The 19,359-nt window shown below is 40.6% G+C and overlaps 2 protein-coding genes across 3 annotated transcripts in view; both read left to right on the forward strand.

Moving 5' to 3' along the window:
* impa2 (inositol monophosphatase 2) lies at positions 1-12,319 on the forward strand. The gene is made up of 8 exons (XM_052542743.1): positions 1-240; positions 1,422-1,555; positions 7,785-7,889; positions 7,969-8,014; positions 8,090-8,198; positions 8,486-8,594; positions 8,734-8,885; positions 10,800-12,319. Exons 1-8 carry the CDS (start codon positions 181-183, stop codon positions 10,916-10,918), a joined length of 834 nt encoding a protein of 277 aa, XP_052398703.1. The 5' UTR covers positions 1-180; the 3' UTR covers positions 10,919-12,319.
* A 1,252-nt stretch (positions 12,320-13,571) lies between these two features.
* The window catches only part of LOC127946279 (piezo-type mechanosensitive ion channel component 2), a 118,149-nt gene continuing 112,361 nt past the window's right edge, over positions 13,572-19,359 (forward strand). For both annotated transcript variants that reach the window (XM_052542744.1, XM_052542745.1), the window contains exon 1: positions 13,572-14,011. In XM_052542744.1, the coding sequence (XP_052398704.1) occupies positions 13,936-14,011 (76 nt within the window). In that variant the 5' untranslated portion in view covers positions 13,572-13,935. The remainder of the gene's footprint in view (positions 14,012-19,359) is intronic.

Raw genomic sequence — 19,359 nt, forward strand, 5'->3', positions numbered from 1 at the left:
GTGTTGAGTTCAGCAGCCGCCGGTGATCTCTGCGGCACGGATCCGGTCGCCGTGATTGATTTGATCGATTAGAGGTCATTGATGTGTGCTGTAGGCCGCGGCCCGTGAACACGCTCCGTCAGGACGGAAGCGGACGTCAGTGGGAGCACCGTTACCGGAGAGGATGAGACGCGACTCGTGATGGAGGACTGGAGCGACTGTTTGGATGTGGCCGTGCAGATCGCGCTCAGGGCCGGACAGGTAACGTCCACCGCTTCATTCTTAACAAACTAACGCTGGATCACGACCGGACGTAACGTGGCGTCACAAACAGATCAACACAGAGCGCTGTCTGATGCTGGATCGCTGTGTTGACACACTGTTCTTCTATACAGATCCTTGCAGCATGATATAACACATCTGTTATATATGAGTCAGCACTGATCTTCACTCTCTGTACCATCGGCCTCTTCGTGTTGTCGCTGTGTTTAATCGCTACATATCTTGCTCAGGATGGAGCCTGTGGAATCGCGTTAGGACAAAGCATGTTATAATAATTATTAAACTGTTGTTAGCTCTATGATTGATATTTATTATAATTGATCATTATAAATTCACTCTTTAAATAATATTGTATAAAATGTATACAGTGTCATGCACTATAGTAATTCCATACTCCATAATCCTTACACAAAGTACTGCGCGTGGTTAGAGCTATTTAAGTACTATTTATCTGCAAATGTATTTTTCATTAACTTTTTGAATTATCTTTTTATATATAAATATATTTGTATCTACATTTTAGTTTAAGACAGTAATTTTTTTGATAAGAATTTGTTGTTATTATTATCATTTAATAATTTCTACATACCGTTGATTTATTTTTGGAAATCTTAATTTAGTACATAAAAGCAAACTTTATTTTAGTTAGTGGCTAAGGCAAGATTTAAACATTTTGTTCATTTTTAAAATATTTTTATTATCTTTGTCTTTTTTATTTATATTTTATGTAATTTTGCTATGTGCTTTTGTCAATTTATTAGTTTTTATATTTCTATGTAGCTGTATAGTAAATTTCAATTAGCTGCTAAGTTTTAATTTGATTTGTTTGGGTTTTTAATTTAGCATTAATATTTTGTTGATCTTTTTGTTGTCTTTTTTGCATTTTATTGTCTTTTCTCACAGATTTAATATATTTTTATTCTATTTTCAGTAATCTTAGAATGTTAGCTTTAACTGATTTTATTTTAATTAGCTGCTAAGGCAAGATTTCTGGTCATGGTAATAGTTAATGTTCCTAATATATATATATATATATATATATATATATATATATATATATATATATATAAACAATCACTGTACTAGCACCAGAAAATACCGTAGTATTACCATGTGTTAGCGTGGTTAGTTTTAATGAGTGTCTGTGTTTTCTCCATCAGGTGGTTCAGTCAGCGGTGAAGCAGGAGAAGCAGGTGAGCAGCAAGAGCACACCAACAGACCTGGTGACGGAGGCAGACCATCAGGTGGAGGAGCTCATCATCTCCACCCTCAGGGAGAAATACCCCTCACACAGGTGAAGAAAAACACACACACACACGCACAAATAGCCTCATACACACACACAGATACCCCTAAAGCACGCACTAATGCTCCTCACAGACTAGGTCTGTTTTGCCAAGAATCTGGCGATACAATTGGTATCACGATACAGGGGTTGCGATGTGATATGTTGCGATACATTGCGATATTGTAAGCAAGGCCATATATCAGGGCTAGACAATACATCGAACACACACGCACAAATACTCCTCACATACACGCACAAATACCCCTCACACATGCACAAATACCCCTCGCACACACACACGCACAAATACTCCTCGCACACACGCACAAATACCCCTCACACACACACACGCACAAATACTCCTCACATACACGCACAAATACCCCTCACACACACACACGCACAAATACTCCTCGCACACACACACGCACAAATACCCCTCACACACTCGCACAAATCCCCCTCACACACACGCACAAATACCCCTCAAACACACGCACAAATACCCCTCAAACACACGCACAAATACCCCTCACACACGCACAAATACCCCTCACACAAGCACAACTAACCCTCACACACAAAAAACAAATACCCCTCAAACACGCACAAATACCCCTCACACACACGCACAAATACCCCTCAAACACACACACAAATACCCCTCAACCACATGCACAAATACCCCTCAAACACACACACAAATAGCCCTCGCACACACACAAAAAATACCCCTCGCACACACGCACAAATACCCCTCGCACACACGCACAAATACCCCTCACACACACGCACAAATACCCCTCAAACACACGCACAAATACCCCTCGCGCACACACACAAATAGCCCTCGCACACACGCACAAATACCCCTCGCACACACGCACAAATACCCCTCGCACACACGCACAAATACCCCTCAAACACACGAACAAATACCCTCAAACACACGCACAAATACCCCTCACACACACGCACAAATACCCCTCAAACACACGCACAAATACCCCTCGCACATACGCACAAATACCCCTCAAACACACGCACAAATAGCCCTCGCACACACGCACAAATACCCCTCGCACACACGCACAAATACCCCTCACACACACGCACAAATACCCCTCAAACACACGCACAAATACCCCTCACACACACGCACAAATACCCTCAAACACACGCACAAATACCCCTCAAACACACGCACAAATACCCCTCGCACACACGCACAAATACCCCTCGCACACACGCACAAATACCCCTCGCACACACGCACAAATACCCCTCAAACACACGCACAAATACCCCTCACACACACGCACAAATACCCTCAAACACACGCACAAATACCCCTCAAACACACGCACAAATACCCCTCGCACACGCACAACTAACCCTCACACACTTGCACAAATACCCCTCAAACACACGCACAAATACCCCTTACACACGCACAACTAACCCTCACACACTTGCACAAATACCCCTCAAACACATGCACAAATACCCCTCACACACTTGCACAAATACCCCTCAAACACATGCACAAATACCCCTCAAACAGACGCACAAATACCCCTCACACAAGCACAACTAACCCTCACACACGCACAACTAACCCTCACACACATAAACAAATACCCCTCAAACACGCACAAATACCCCTCGCACACACGCACAAATACCCCTCGCACACACGCACAAATACCCCTCAAACACACACACAAATACCCCTCAAACAGACGCACAAATACCCCTCACACACGCACAACTTACCCTCACACACGCACAACTAACCCTCACACACACGCACAAATACCCCTCAAACACACGCACAAATACCCCCCACACACGCACAACTAACCCTCACACACGCACAAATACCCCTCACACAAGCACAACTAACCCTCACACAAGCACAACTAACCCTCACACACATAAACAAATACCCCTCAAACACGCACAAATACCCCTCGCACACACGCACAAATACCCCTCGCACACACGCACAAATACCCCTCAAACACACACACAAATACCCCTCAAACACACGCACAAATACCCCTCACACACGCACAAATACCCCTCACACACACGCACAAATACCCCTCAAACACACACACAAATACCCCTCAAACACACGCACAAATACCCCTCAAACACACGCACAAATAGCCCTTGCACACACACAGAAATACCCCTTGCACACACGCACAAATTCCCCTCACACACACACACAACTACCGCTCGCACACGCACAAATACCCCTCAAACACACGCACAAATACCCCTCGCACACACGCACAAATACCCCTCACGCACGCACAAATACCCCTCACGCACATGCACAAATACCCCTCGCACACACGCACAAATACCCCTCGCACACACGCACAAATACCCCTCACACACGCACAAATACCCCTCGCACACACACACACAAATACCCCTCACACACGCACAAATAGCACTCGCACACACACACAAATACCCCTCGCACACACGCACAAATACCCCTCGCACACACGCACAAATACCCCTCGCACACACGCACAAATACCCTTCACACACGCACAAATACCACTCACACACATGCACAAATACCCCTCAAACACACGCACAAATACCCTTCACACACGCACAAATACCACTCACACACATGCACAAATACCCCTCGCACACACGCACAAATACCCCTCGCGCACACGCACAAATTCCCCTCACACACACGCACAAATACCCCTCAAACACACACACAAATACCCCTCAAACACACGCACAAATACCCCTCAAACACACGCACAAATACCCCTCAAACACACGCACAAATTCCCCTCAAACACACACACAACTACCGCTCGCACACGCACAAATACCCCTCAAACACACGCACAAATACCCCTCGCACACACGCACAAATACCCCTCACGCACGCACAAATACCCCTCACACACATGCACAAATTCCCCTCACACACGCACAAATACCACTCACACACATGCACAAATACCCCTCAAACACACGCACAAATACCCTTCACACACGCACAAATACCACTCACACACATGCACAAATACCCCTCGCACACACGCACAAATACCCCTCGCGCACACGCACAAATTCCCCTCACACACACGCACAAATACCCCTCAAACACACACACAAATACCCCTCAAACACACGCACAAATACCCCTCAAACACACGCACAAATACCCCTCAAACACACGCACAAATTCCCCTCAAACACACACACAACTACCGCTCGCACACGCACAAATACCCCTCAAACACACGCACAAATACCCCTCGCACACACGCACAAATACCCCTCGCGCACACGCACAAATTCCCCTCACACACACGCACAAATACCCCTCAAACACACGCACAAATACCCCTCAAACACACACACAAATACCCCTCAAACACACGCACAAATACCCCTCAAACACACGCACAAATACCCCTCAAACACACGCACAAATTCCCCTCAAACACACACACAACTACCGCTCGCACACGCACAAATACCCCTCAAACACACGCACAAATACCCCTCGCACACACGCACAAATACCCCTCACGCACGCACAAATACCCCTCGCACACACGCACAAATTCCCCTCACACACACACACAACTACCGCTCGCACATGCACAAATACCCCTCAAACACACGCACAAATACCCCTCGCACACACGCACAAATACCCCTCACGCACGCACAAATACCCCTCACACACATGCACAAATACCCCTCGCACACACGCACAAATACCCCTCGCACACACGCACAAATACCCCTCACACACGCACAAATACCCCTCGCACACACGCACAAATACCCCTCACACACGCACAAATAGCACTCGCACACACACACAAATACCCCTCGCACACACGCACAAATACCCCTCGCACACACGCACAAATACCCCTCGCGCACGCACAAATAGCACTCGCACACACACACAAATACCACTCACACACACGCACAAATACCCCTCGCACACACGCACAAATACCCCTCGCGCACACGCACAAATTCCCCTCAAACACACGCACAAATACCCCTCACACACGCACAAATACCCCTCACACCGCACAAATACCCCTCACACACACGCACAAATACCCCTCACACACACGCACAAATACCCCTCGCACACACGCACAAATACCCCTCGCACACACGCACAAATACCCCTCACGCACGCACAAATACCCCTCACACACACGCACAAATACCACTCACACACATGCACAAATACCCCTCACACACACGCACAAATACCGCTCGCACACATGCACAAATACCCCTCACACACGCACAAATACCCCTCGCGCACATGCACAAATACCCCTCACGCACGCACAAATACCCCTCACACACACGCACAAATACCCCTCGCACACACACAAATACCCCTCACACACACGCACAAATACCCCTCAAACACACACACAAATACCCCTCAACCACACGCACAAATACCCCTCAAACACACGCACAAATAGCCCTCGCACACACGCACAAATACCCCTCACACACACACAAATTCCCCTCAAACACATGCACAAATACCCCTCACACACATGCACAAATACCCCTCGCGCACACGCACAAATACCCCTCACACACGCACAAATACCCCTCGCACACACGCACAAATACCCCTCAAACACACGCACAAATACCCCTCAACCACACGCACAAATACCCCTCAAACACACGCACAAATAGCCCTCGCACACACGCACAAATACCCCTCGCGCACACGCACAAATACCCCTCGCGCACACACACAAATACCCCTCGCGCACACGCACAAATTCCCCTCACACACACGCACAAATACCCCTCGCGCACACACACAAATACCCCTCACACACACGCACAAATACCCCACACACACACACAAATACCCCTCGCGCACACGCACAAATACCCCTCACACACATGCACAAATACCCCTCACACACATGCACAAATACCCCTCACACATGCACAAATACCCCTCACACACACGCACAAATACCCCTCGCGCACACACACAAATACCCCTCGCTCACACACACAAATACCCCTCGCGCACACGCACAAATACCCCTCACACACATGCACAAATACCCCTCACACACGCACAAATACCCCTCACACACACGCACAAATACCCCTCGCACACACTCACAAATACCCCTCGCGCACACGCACAAATTCCCCTCAAACACACGCACAAATACCCTTCACACACGCACAAATACCCCTCACACACACACACAACTAACCCTCACACACACGCACAAATACCCCTCAAACACACGCACAAATACCCCTCAAACACACGCACAAATACCCCTCGCTCACACGCACAAATTCCCCTCAAACACACACACAAATACCCCTCACACACGCACAAATACCCCTCACACACATGCACAAATTCCCCTCACACACATGCACAAATTCCCCTCACACACACACACAACTACCGCTCGCACACGCACAAATACCCCTCACACACACGCACAAATACCCCTCGCACACACTCACAAATACCCCTCGCGCACACGCACAAATTCCCCTCAAACACACGCACAAATACCCTTCACACACGCACAAATACCCCTCACACACACACACAACTAACCCTCACACACACGCACAAATACCCCTCAAACACACGTACAAATGCCCCTCAAACACACGCACAAATGCCCCTCGCACACACGCACAAATACCCCTCGCTCACACGCACAAATTCCCCTCAAACACACACACAAATACCCCTCACACACATGCACAAATACCCCTCACACACATGCACAAATTCCCCTCACACACACACACAACTACCGCTCGCACACGCACAAATACCCCTCAAACACATGCACAAATACCCCTTTTTCAAAATATTAACAAATTCAATAAGTAATACCATGGTAACAATGAAGTCAACTGTGATACTTTGAAGTACAATGTAAACCTCATGAATATGATAATCATTCAGTATTAAGATCTAACAGCATGACTGTACCGCCTTAGAAGTGTTTTACACAGATTTATTTCATGAACCCTGCCCCATTAACCTACTTTCCTTTTCAGCTTTCCTTTCCATAAAAGGCCACTACAGAGAGTGTGTAAAGTGTTTACTGATTGATCTGATTTCTGTAATAACTGCTCGTATGATCCTCTGTGTCAGATGTTGGTGTAATGTTGATTTTAATCTCAGGTTTATCGGTGAGGAATCGTCTGCTGCTGGAGTGAAGTGTGAACTGACAGACCACCCTACGTGGATAATCGATCCCATCGACGGGACGTGTAACTTTGTGCACAGGTTCCTTCACCATCTCATTGTGTTCCAGTCATCATAGAAATATATTCCTGAGATCTCACACACAATGCTTTATTTTCAGTTTCCCCATGGTGGCAGTGAGCATCGGCTTCGCTGTAAGGAGAGAGGTAAACACTGAGAAACCTGTGCAGGGTTCTTTGACTGGTGTCATGTGTTGATGCTCAATCACTTCTGCCCCTCAGCTGGAGCTCGGCGTCATCTATCACTGTTTCGATGGGACTCTGTATACGGCCAGGAGAGGACACGGAGCCTTTTGCAACGGTGTGCGCCTACAGGTGTCAAAAGAAAAAGGTCAGCGTGTTTTAAATTATTTTTTTGCAAATAACAGTAATCATTGTTTTCATTTATAATGCTACAATCAAACTATTTAACTTACAAATTAATAGTTACCAGAAGGATAACAATAATATGTATCAAAAAAGTATCAAACCCTTAAACATTTGATTGGTGGTAGTGTACTTAAATAATATCTTTATAGATTTAATCAGTTTATTCACCTGTGTTATCTTTAATATTTAAAGTCCACATGACACAAATTAAAACAAATGTCAGACTCTCATGTGACGTTATTTTCTCAGACGTGTCGAAGGCCCTCATTCTCACAGAGATCGGCGCCAAGAGAGACCCTGCAACCCTGGACATCTTTTTAGGAAATATGAAGAAGATGTTGAGCGCCCCTACTCACGGGTACGTCTGAAAACCCCTCGTCTGATCCACTTATGTGCAGCGTAGATGTGTCAGCTGTAATGTTAGGAGCTAGCGATGTGGCTCGTATCCTCAGTGTGTTACTGCACCTAAAGGTCAGGATTTCACCTTTGACCCGCAGTGTGAGGATCATCGGCAGCTCGACGCTAGCGCTCTGTCACATCGCTAGCGGCGCGGCCGAGGCCTATTACCAGTACGGTCTGCACTGCTGGGACATCGCAGCGGCCGCGGTCATCATCAGAGAGGCCGGCGGACACGTCATGGACACCACAGGTCAGTCACACCTGTGTCCAGTGTGTGAGGAGGCAGAAAATACACCCTGTTTAATCCATACTGTAGGATATTAAACCTGACTGATTGATTTGGGATTATTATTTCATTACCAATGTTGATCTTGAAGATGTTGGGCTTAGTGGAACTCACCAAACATGAGGGGAATGTAAACATTTACACTGTGTTTCTTACAGAGTTTAGTATTTGTATATAAAGTCATAAAAGTCATAAAATTATGTTTATACCGTAAGATGTTAATATAGCTCAGTGTTAGCATAATGTTCTTTATACATATGAATAGTGCTATAATAAAAGTTGCACCTGCAAAACATTAAAAATTAGTTCGTTTTATAGCTATTTAATCATGTTAACCATGATTTTTACATTTTATAAATTATATTTTAAGTTTGGTAAATCCACTGTGCATAAATCCTTTACATATTACATCAGTAAATTATCATAATTTAGTATGTTTCTAAATCTGATCTACATAATAAATGAATGGGTAAATAAATACCTAAAATTGGCATAGAATAAAATAAGATACTAATATAAAGTATATCAATTAAAAAAAAAAAAAATTCTAATAAACAAATAAGTCAATAAAATACCAAAAAAAAAAAAAAAAATCTAAATCCCCAAAATAAATTAAATAAAAAAATAAAAAATAAAAATAATTATTTTATTAAAAATTTTATTAAAAAATAAATAATAAAAAATAAAATAAACATGCCACATGCATGTGTTTGTGAAAGTGTGTGTGTGTGTGTGTGAGTGTGTCTGCCACAAGCATGTGTTTGTGAAAGCAAGTGTGTGTGTGTGTGTCTGCCACAAGCATGTGTTTGTGAAAGTGTGTGTGTGTGTGTGTGTGTGTGTGTGTGTGTGTGTGTGTGTGTGTCTGTGTGTGTGTGTGTGGGACGGTTCATGGCATGCCTGTGTGTGAGGCGACACAGAGAGTCTTTGTTGGGAGGCTGTGAGGTCATGACCATGCGGTCCGGAGAGGAATATCGCTTCCACGTAAAAGCCCTAAAATAAAGCCAAAGATTTCCTCACAGTCTAGATGTTCTTCGTTATCCAACCGATGTAGTTTTGTTTACAGTGATGTTATTGTAATCATGCCCAGATTGTCATCTTACATTTGTGTGATGATTGAACTGGGTCACACATATAGTTACGATGACATACTGTGAAATCAGCGGGTTAGAGGACATCGCTGTGCCTGAAATAACAGTGCCTCTGACACAGCTATAAAATAAACTAAACTAAATAAAATCAAAAAGATGTTTAAAAAAAAAAAAGAAAAAGAAGAATATAAACTATGAAACCTAAATTAAGAACCAAAATTAAATCAAATAAATATACACACATATATGTATATATATATGCAAAATAATATAAATATAAAATCTAATACTAAAACTAAAATAAAAGATAAAAAATATATATGAAAAAATAAAAAAAATACAAAACTATATATGAAAATTAAATATATATATATATATATATATATTATTTATTTATTGGTAAAAATTAATTTTTGTCTTATATGCGTTTGGAAGATTACTTTTACAATGTCTCTCTCTACAGATTAGAAAGTACATGCTTTGAAGAGTAATCTGTGACACATTTCATTAGATTACTTGAGTTTAGTAACTTTCCTCTGCTCTTTTTTTCAGAAAGTCTGCTCAGAAAAAGCATTTAATGTACTAATCAAAACAAATGCAATGGCCTGCTTTCACAGACCGGCTTTAGATCAATCCAGGTTCAGGCAGGACATTCAGTGTCATATGCTTCGGTTTTGTAATTAAGATGTCATTAAAATGCCGATGTATTATCAAAGTGTTTATTAGTTGGTCTTCATTAGTTCAGTGCTGTTTGTGTGTGTGTGTGTGTGTGTGTGTGTGTGTGTGTTAGGAGGCCCGCTCGACCTCATGTCCAGACGGGTGGTGGCCGCTGGGACACGTCAGATCGCAGACTATGTGGTCAAGCAGCTGCAGCCCATAAACTACGGCCGTGACGACACTGACCCCTGAGTGACCTCTGACCCCATCCCAAGCCTTTTACCTCGGAGCACACAATCCTGCCACATCACAGCTGCAGTCTCCTTTTAACACCTCCATCCGTTAACATCCTCTGATTTCTGTGTTACGTCACTGGAAACATTGGTTTAAACACAGATTAATTGTAATCACTGGAACCATATTTAACTTTGTCCACCTTGTAGTTTATGAAATAGCTTGATCCGTGGAAATAATGTTGGCATGTGAAACACTGGACGTGGCTTCAGATGCCTTGAAATCACAAGGATGCTGATGATGCCAAGCTCAGCCCGATTGATTTTACATTAGGAGATGGAAATATCTGCTTTGGATCGAAGACGAGCAGCTGGTTATGATTCCTGCAGATATTACAGTCGTGAAATACTCGCCGCTAATCAGATCAACACTCAGGAATTAAACTGTTAGTTTAGATGGAGCTGAAGATTACCTAGCTGTCTGTGAACAAACGCTGATCAAACCCTTCGCTAATCAATCAAACGTATTCCTGGAAAATATCTTAACGTCATTAAATGTTTTTAATGAAGCCTCATCAAGGCTGTATTTATTTGATCTAAAAACAAACTGTAAAAACAGTAATATTGTGAAATATTACAATTTGGAATAACTGTTAAATGATTAATGATTTCTGAAGATCATGTGACACTGAAGACTGGAGGACTGATGCTGAAAATACAGATTTGATCACAGAAATAAATTACACTTTAACACAGATTCACACAGAAAACAGATGATTTACATTAGAATAATATTTCACAATATTACTCTTTTTTCTGATTTTTTTGATCAAATAAATGTAGCCTAAATCTAAACATTTAAAAACATTAATGTTTCCAAATTTTTTTAAAAGTATTGTACATTATATACTAGTATAACTATATAAATTATATATTAAATTATATATATATATATATATACTTCTTTTTTTTTTTTTGGCCTTTTGAAAGATTTTGAAGAAAAAGGTAAACATTTATCTTGTTTTACACATGTAGGATTTTTCTTTCTGCTGGAATACATGTAAAAACTATTGAATAATAATAATAATAAATCTCTAGTTCATAGGTAATTTGATCATATGCAGAAGCTGAAATTGATCATTTCTCAGATCAGGTCGTCTAAAATTCATCACTTCTCCACCGAAACAAATCCTTGTGGATCTATAGAAAGTTTCTGGACACACTGCAGTTTTAACCTGTATTTTACCTTTTTATGTGTGGGTTTTATTGTTTTAATACTGGATGATCTGCAGATCTAATAACTGTATAAATGCGTGGAGATTTGAGTTGTTCACTGCCAGTTTTGATCGGTTTTCCTGCTGTGTTGATCTTGATGTTATCCTCTAGTTAGCCAAATATTAAAAACATACACCTAAATAAATGCCGTCCAGTCATTATTCAATTAAAATGAGCCTTATCAGGTTTCTAATAACTGTCTTTGGCAGATTCTTGTGTCTTGTGCATCTTCATCTGAGAGAGGTTTTCTTTTATTTTATCTCTTAATTAATGAAGTTATTAATTCTGTGTGGTTTCAGGCTCCTTCAATACTCATCTGGGCTTTATTCAAGCACTGCTGCATTTGGTTTCCATTGAATAGACATGTTTGATTTCACTATTATGCTGGATCTCTTAGCCATGGATTCAGCTGTCAACCAATTGTTTTGTTTAAATTCACATGCAAGAGCTCTACAGCTGAATTTTGGCAAATCCAGTTGAGTTTAATCGTCCCCTTCAGCGCAGCCTCAATTCGATCCGTCCACGGTCTCCAGGTGTCTGTTCAGATCCAGAAAACTCTCCCTTTCGGCTCCACAGCTTTGGAAAGGCTTTCTGAATTCGGTTAAAGCTGCCAACTCTACTCTATAGTTAAACCATGAAGAAACAACCATCAGTGCCCCTCGGTGTCCTCAGAGTATCCCCTTCTCCAGAGCCACTGGCTTATTAACATTAATCTTATTAACAACCATAAATGAAAGTGTGCCATCTGAGATCTAGTTGATTTGTAGCAATGTAGCATTGCATCAGGGTCTCTGCAGTGAATGGGTGCCGTCAGAATGAGAGTCACAATAATCCACAGCACTCCAGTCCATCAGTGAACATCTGGAGAAGACTAAACCTGAAACACATCCAGCATTAAGATGATTTTAACTCAAACACATAGAGTCTATAATCATAATAACACTTCCTCCAGTGAAAAAGTGCATCTGCTGTTGTCTCTCACATCAAATCCACTTATTAAGTTGTTGTTTTTTTAAATGCATGGAAATGCTATAATGAAATGGAAAAGTTACACACATACACAAGTTTATACACTATAAATTTAGTTTAAAATGTTTCTGCTCGTGTGTTCCTTCGACGCTCGGCAGGTGGCGCTGCAGTCTCTTACACGACTGATTTAACTTTACATCAAATATTACTTTACAAACGCCACCAAAACATATTTTTAGTCATTGAAAATATATACTATAAAATATAAATGTACATTTGACTGATACAGCCTCAGATAAACTATCACCAAAAGTTTGATGTATAGTTTTCTTGTTCTGTGCTGAAGCCCCGAGCCTCCACCCCTTCCCCTCCAAACTCCTGCCCTCGTCTTCCCCTAGACTCCTGAATGGTGGAGTCATGTGTCAGTTGTGCAGGGTGGTCCTCGGAGAAGAGGTGCGTCCAGATGCCAGAGAGGCACAGCTGTGGAGCGCGCGCAGGACGGGGATATAAGAGTCACGCGCTCCGGAGGAACTCTACAGGACTCGCGACGAGCGCGTTCACAGCTGGTCAATGTGATGCAGTGATGTGAAGAGCAGCATGATCTCTCCTGTCAACAGGTGAGAGGATCCTGCTCAGAGAGGAATCAGATCTGCGGGATTCTACAGCCGGGGACTATATGAGGACTAGACTGAACTGAGTCGGGCTCCTGAGGGCCGCAGCGGATCATGAGCTGGGGCCACACTCTGCTCCAACACTTCTCCATTCAGCATCTGCTCTGACTTCTGTGGTGATATGAGGAGGAGGATGGCCTCGGAGGTGGTGTGTGGACTCATCTTCAGACTGCTCCTGCCAGTGTGTCTGGCCGCAGGTACTGAACCCTGAAACAAATACACACTGAGACTGGTCTCATATGTTTACTAAACTCACACACATATGGTCATTTCATAATATATATATATATATATATATATATATATATATATATATATATATATATATATATATATAATAGAAAGAATTATTATTTAAAAAATATGTGTTTATATGAATTAACATTTTCTATAATTTAGTTAATTTAATTTACTATATTTTAATTAAAATTAAATATTAAATTTTTTTATGGTAATTAAATGGGGTTTTATATATATATATATATATATATATATATATATATATATATATATATATATATATATATATATATATATATATATATATATATATATATAATTAAAATTAAACTAAATTAAATTAAATGTATGGATTTATCAGACGCTTTTATCCAAAGCGACTTACAGTGCATTCAGGCTAACAATTTTTACCTATCATGTGTTCCCGGCGAAGTATTAAAGAGAAAAATAAACAAACAGGTATTTTAATATAACACAACAAATAATTTGTATTATTTATAAAAAATATTTATTTACATTTAACGTAGTTTAATTCAGTTAATTTTTTTTTTGAATTATACAAATGCTAATATTCAATGATTGCTAACAGTGTAATTGAAAAAAATATATATTTGGGCTTATTGAATGTGTCTTGTTTTAGATCTGTTTTCATGTTATGGTCATTTCTATGGTATTTTTACGGTATTATTCTGTTAAAAGTAATTTTAGTCTATTTTGTGATTAATATTTAAAATATCTGATCAGTAACCATTTCTACACACTGTAAAGTTTAACAGTCAGTTTTACTGACCGCACTGTGTGTAGACTTATGGTCCTGTATTATTTTAGGACTGTAAATAACAGAATACATTATCATCTACGCATACACTTCATAACTCGCAGTGCACTGTTTAAATAAAATCATGATGCATGTTGCGATTTGTTAAATAAAGTCAATTTGTTAAATAAACAATATAGACAAAATGCACCAAAATTTTAACTCTTGTAGCTTTCATTTAATTGCTGTTTTTGCTTTTGTTTGGAATTGGTGGTTGCATGTTTGATATTTTTTGTTTGTGCATTTTTTGTATTTTTATTTTTTTGAGTATGAGATGAGTAATAGAGCACTCAGGGTTGGTCCAAACATGCTGTCCAGCTAAAGTAAGCATGAGTGTGATAGCAGAGAGACAGACTACAGAGCTTCTGTCTATCAGCGTCCAGCAGCTCTTCCTCTCTCTCTCTCTCACAGAGATCACTTACACAATACTTGGTATTTACACTCTCAGTTGTCTGTTTTTGAGCGAAACATCTGCATCCTGATAGTGTTGACTGTCTGCCGAACATCTGCCTGCTGTGACTCATGCGCAGTGTTTTTACAGATAGTGAGGGTTGAACTTCTTAAGACCCCTGCCACAGACCGCTAACAGTCCAGATCTGTGCGTTCCCACAGCGCACTGGTACGCCCAATTCTCCAGAAACACCAAAGACTGTTTATTTGTGATAAAACGCCCAGCTGAAGCAAGCTCAGAGAGAGAACAGTCAGCCTACATAACACAGAGCTGTACCTATAGACGCTGGAGATAAAATCATGTTGCTTTTTGCGATAACTCATGTTGTAAAGCAGTAACTCTTCATGGTGATCCCAGAATGCATTGCATCAAACTTTAGCTGGTTTAAACTGGAGATAGTGGAGGCTGGTTGCATAATAGTTGTGCATGAGTGTTGTGTCTTTAGCTTAGCAGCATGTCATCGTCTGTGAGTGTTTCAGCTCAGCTGTTTGAGATGTGTCATGACGATTGCTCAGGGGCCGCTCATACAGAATGTGTTTTTGTATTTTCCATTGTTTCTTTGTTAGCATGCACTAGCTGGATGTCTCTGACCAGTGTGTTCAGTTGTGTTCTTCACACACACCACAATCGGTTGAACATACACAACGCCTGCACGCTGTTAGCTTCATCTGAGACACAAACTCAAACACACTCACACATATATGAGACATGAACTTCATCGCCTTCATCTGAGAAAAACACACTGAACGCACAGATCTTGATGACTGACCACCAAAATAAAAGTTTGGTTTTATAATACTGTTGTGTATATTAAAAGGTACTTCTCAAAAATCTTCTTAAAATAAAGAGTTACCAATGTTTTTTTTTTTTTATGCATATTTTAATTTATACTGTTCTTTCGTGCAGCATCTTATTTAAAAAAAAAAACTGCAATGTTTTGTTTTAAATAAAATTTTCTATTTTCATTTAAAATAAGATTTGTTAAATTATTAAAGTTTTATTAATTTATTTCATTAGACACAGTTTTTAGTATTAAATTTGCATTCAATCATTAAACACAAAATCCAGAAAAAATTTAATGCAAAATAAACAATTTGGGGAAAAAATAAAACCGATTTCATGATGCTTTAAATTGAACTCTGTGGAGTTTATTGTGAACAAACAAGTTGTTTACATTCGTTCTCAAGGTCTAACAAACACGTGAAAAGCATTTCCTTAACCATTAATGTTAAATGTTCTATAGTTGTGATAAATATCATTTTTGTATATATATATATATATATGTCATAATATTGTTGGCCACGTCACCAGCCATTCAGCAGGACATGTTGAAATAGAGGACTTATGGTCATTTTATGTCATTGCAAAAAATGTCTTGAGTTTGAAGGCAGCAAACATCGAGGCATTGCACTATTTGGACTCAGAAATAGTGTCTTTCCATCTTTCTTTCCTTCTCAAGGATGATGTAAAGGTCAAATCCTGCTCTTTTGAGAACACAAACCATCCGTTTTGAGTTGCACAGCTTTCCCAAAGAGGTTCAGGTAAATAATAAAGTCAAATCCAACTAAAGCGCTGGCTTCCTCTCTTAACCCAAGGAATGGTTTTTTAAATGTTATCGGTATCAGGTCAATAAGTTAAGCATCATAAACACGAGGTGAAGTGATTTCTGTAAACGCTCTTGGGTGGGACGCTGACTAAGGTGAACGCAGATTTCGGTATACCTAAATATTTTATTGCATTTTGGGGAAATATTTAGATTGCACACATACAGGAAGTAAACAGCAGTGGGTTACTTTCATAGATGATGTGATTCACAAAGATGCATCTTAAACGCCCATCATCAAATATCTACAGCTGCTTCTTTATCTATAAGACTCTTTTCATGCTTTCTAACAGCAAACTTTGCATTATGTTTGAACTTTAATTGCAGTCTGACACTTCTGAACATAACAATGTTAAAGCGTTTATATTTCAGCTCCTCAAGTACACTATGAAGGTCTTCTTGAGAAGTCCACGTCTCTCGTTTGTGAATAAACCGGAGTTTGGAGCTGGTTAAACCACACATGCTGTTTTGTTAGACAGCTGCTTCATTTGTGGCTTTGCAGAGTCTTTTAATGTCGTTTGAGACATTAAAGACGAGGTTGACATGCTGTACACAGTCATGCTCTCATTATTCCTCTAAACGGCTCAGTATGAAGTCACCGAGCACTCACTAGTAGACACGTCTGCTCGGCTGTAACTTTAGTACATCTGAAGCCTTTCCTGTTGTTTGAAAGCAAACCTGATTTGTTTGGTAAAGGATTGCCAAGCTCAAATGAAACAACATGTTGTTAAAGTCAGAATGGCCCTGTTTGCTTCTCCAGAGAGATTGTGCCAGTCAGTAGCTCATGTTAAGCACACTTGTATTCTGGTCTGTGTGCTGGCATGCAATGCCCATTTCTCTTCACAATCCAATGACTTCCAAAGGAACCAATCAAGTCCCATGTTGAATATCAAGCAACCCAGACCTAGTGGAAAACATGCACTTCTGCTCATCTTTACGTTGCTTCTTGCTCGTTTCGTGACACTTTTAAAGTGAAATGTTCAGTGAGTGGAGGTTCAACATCAGTTCTTGAAACCAAGAGCAATAACTATAAAGAGAATGATAACCATAATGTTTCAATAGTTGATAATGATATTGTCACTGAGATACTGTTATATTTTATAAATATTTTTCTACTTAATTTTTTTCTATCATGTCAATATCCTTTTTAGACTTTTTTTATTTTTCAGTTTTAGTCGTTTTAGTACATCAAGTTAAACTGAAAAAAGTTGCTTTGGCAAATAGCGCAAATAAAGTTTATTTTATTTTATTTTATTTTAGTTAACCTTAATGGTAAAACATTACTTAAAACATTAATGTGTATTACATTAAAAAACATATTTATAATGCGTGTTGCAATGCATTATATCATTTCATATATCATTGTAACCAAATGCATTATAATATTTGAAGGTTTGTTTGTCGTGTTTTAATGCATTATACGTTATAAAGGTGTAATGATAATGTATTATAACTGTGTTACAAATATTCATGAGATCATGCAATGCATGTCTATAAACATGCATTCAAATATTTGTATAATGCATTTAAAGGGTTATCTTGTTTTATTACAAGTAAAGCATTTATTTATTTATTTGTTTTCATTTTAGTTTTATTTAACCATAATAACCGTTTACTGGAATTACTTATAGAATTTTTTTTTCCCAGTTGATGAATGATACAAACTTTGACAGCCAATCAGAATCCAGTCATGGATTATCCTATCATATCAGAATCCTATCATGGAAATAAAGTACGGATTGGTGTTGAGATCCCAGGATCGACTGCACCTTAATTCCGTCAGGAGCTACATTCATACAGATGATGGCACAGACAGCGTTTCGACTCATGCTCCATTTAGCCAGGTCTTCCTCAGACTCGTGGCTTCTCTGGAGCTTTGTCTCGCGTCTCCGTGCTCCTTTGTGTCTGAATCCCGTCAGGGTGCCACCCTAGACACAGACAAAAGCTCTCAGGATTAGAGGAGCTGAAGGAGTCGAGAAACATCAGCCATTCTCCAGCTTCATTTGTAGCACAGCTGGCACGCCTCTCTCTCTTCCACGGAGGAGAGGTTTAGTTCTGCTTGAGCTCGTCCACACAGCACAACTCTAAATGTTAATGATGTCTTGGAGTTTGAAGGAGACGGTGGAGATTTCACCTCAAAGCCTAGCGCTTGTCACAATGATTCATGATATAGATCACACGTCAAAGTGTTGTAAAGCTTTCTGTATCATATCCGAGGCGAGATCGAGGCGTTTAATCACATGTATGTTGCCATATTTCATTTCCAGAGGGAGTCAGTTTTATATGAAATACCTTCTGCGTGTTGCTTTTTCTTCTCAGGCTGCATAGTAGGACTATTCATGGAGTTTTATCTGAAACGTTTCCCGTCTGTAATCTGACAGCTCACCCTCTGAAATACCTTCGACCTCCTGAAAGGAGCTTTTGTGTGACGCTG

Source organism: Carassius gibelio, chromosome A24 (assembly GCF_023724105.1).
Source record: "Carassius gibelio isolate Cgi1373 ecotype wild population from Czech Republic chromosome A24, carGib1.2-hapl.c, whole genome shotgun sequence".
NCBI classification, from domain to species: Eukaryota; Metazoa; Chordata; class Actinopteri; order Cypriniformes; family Cyprinidae; genus Carassius; species Carassius gibelio.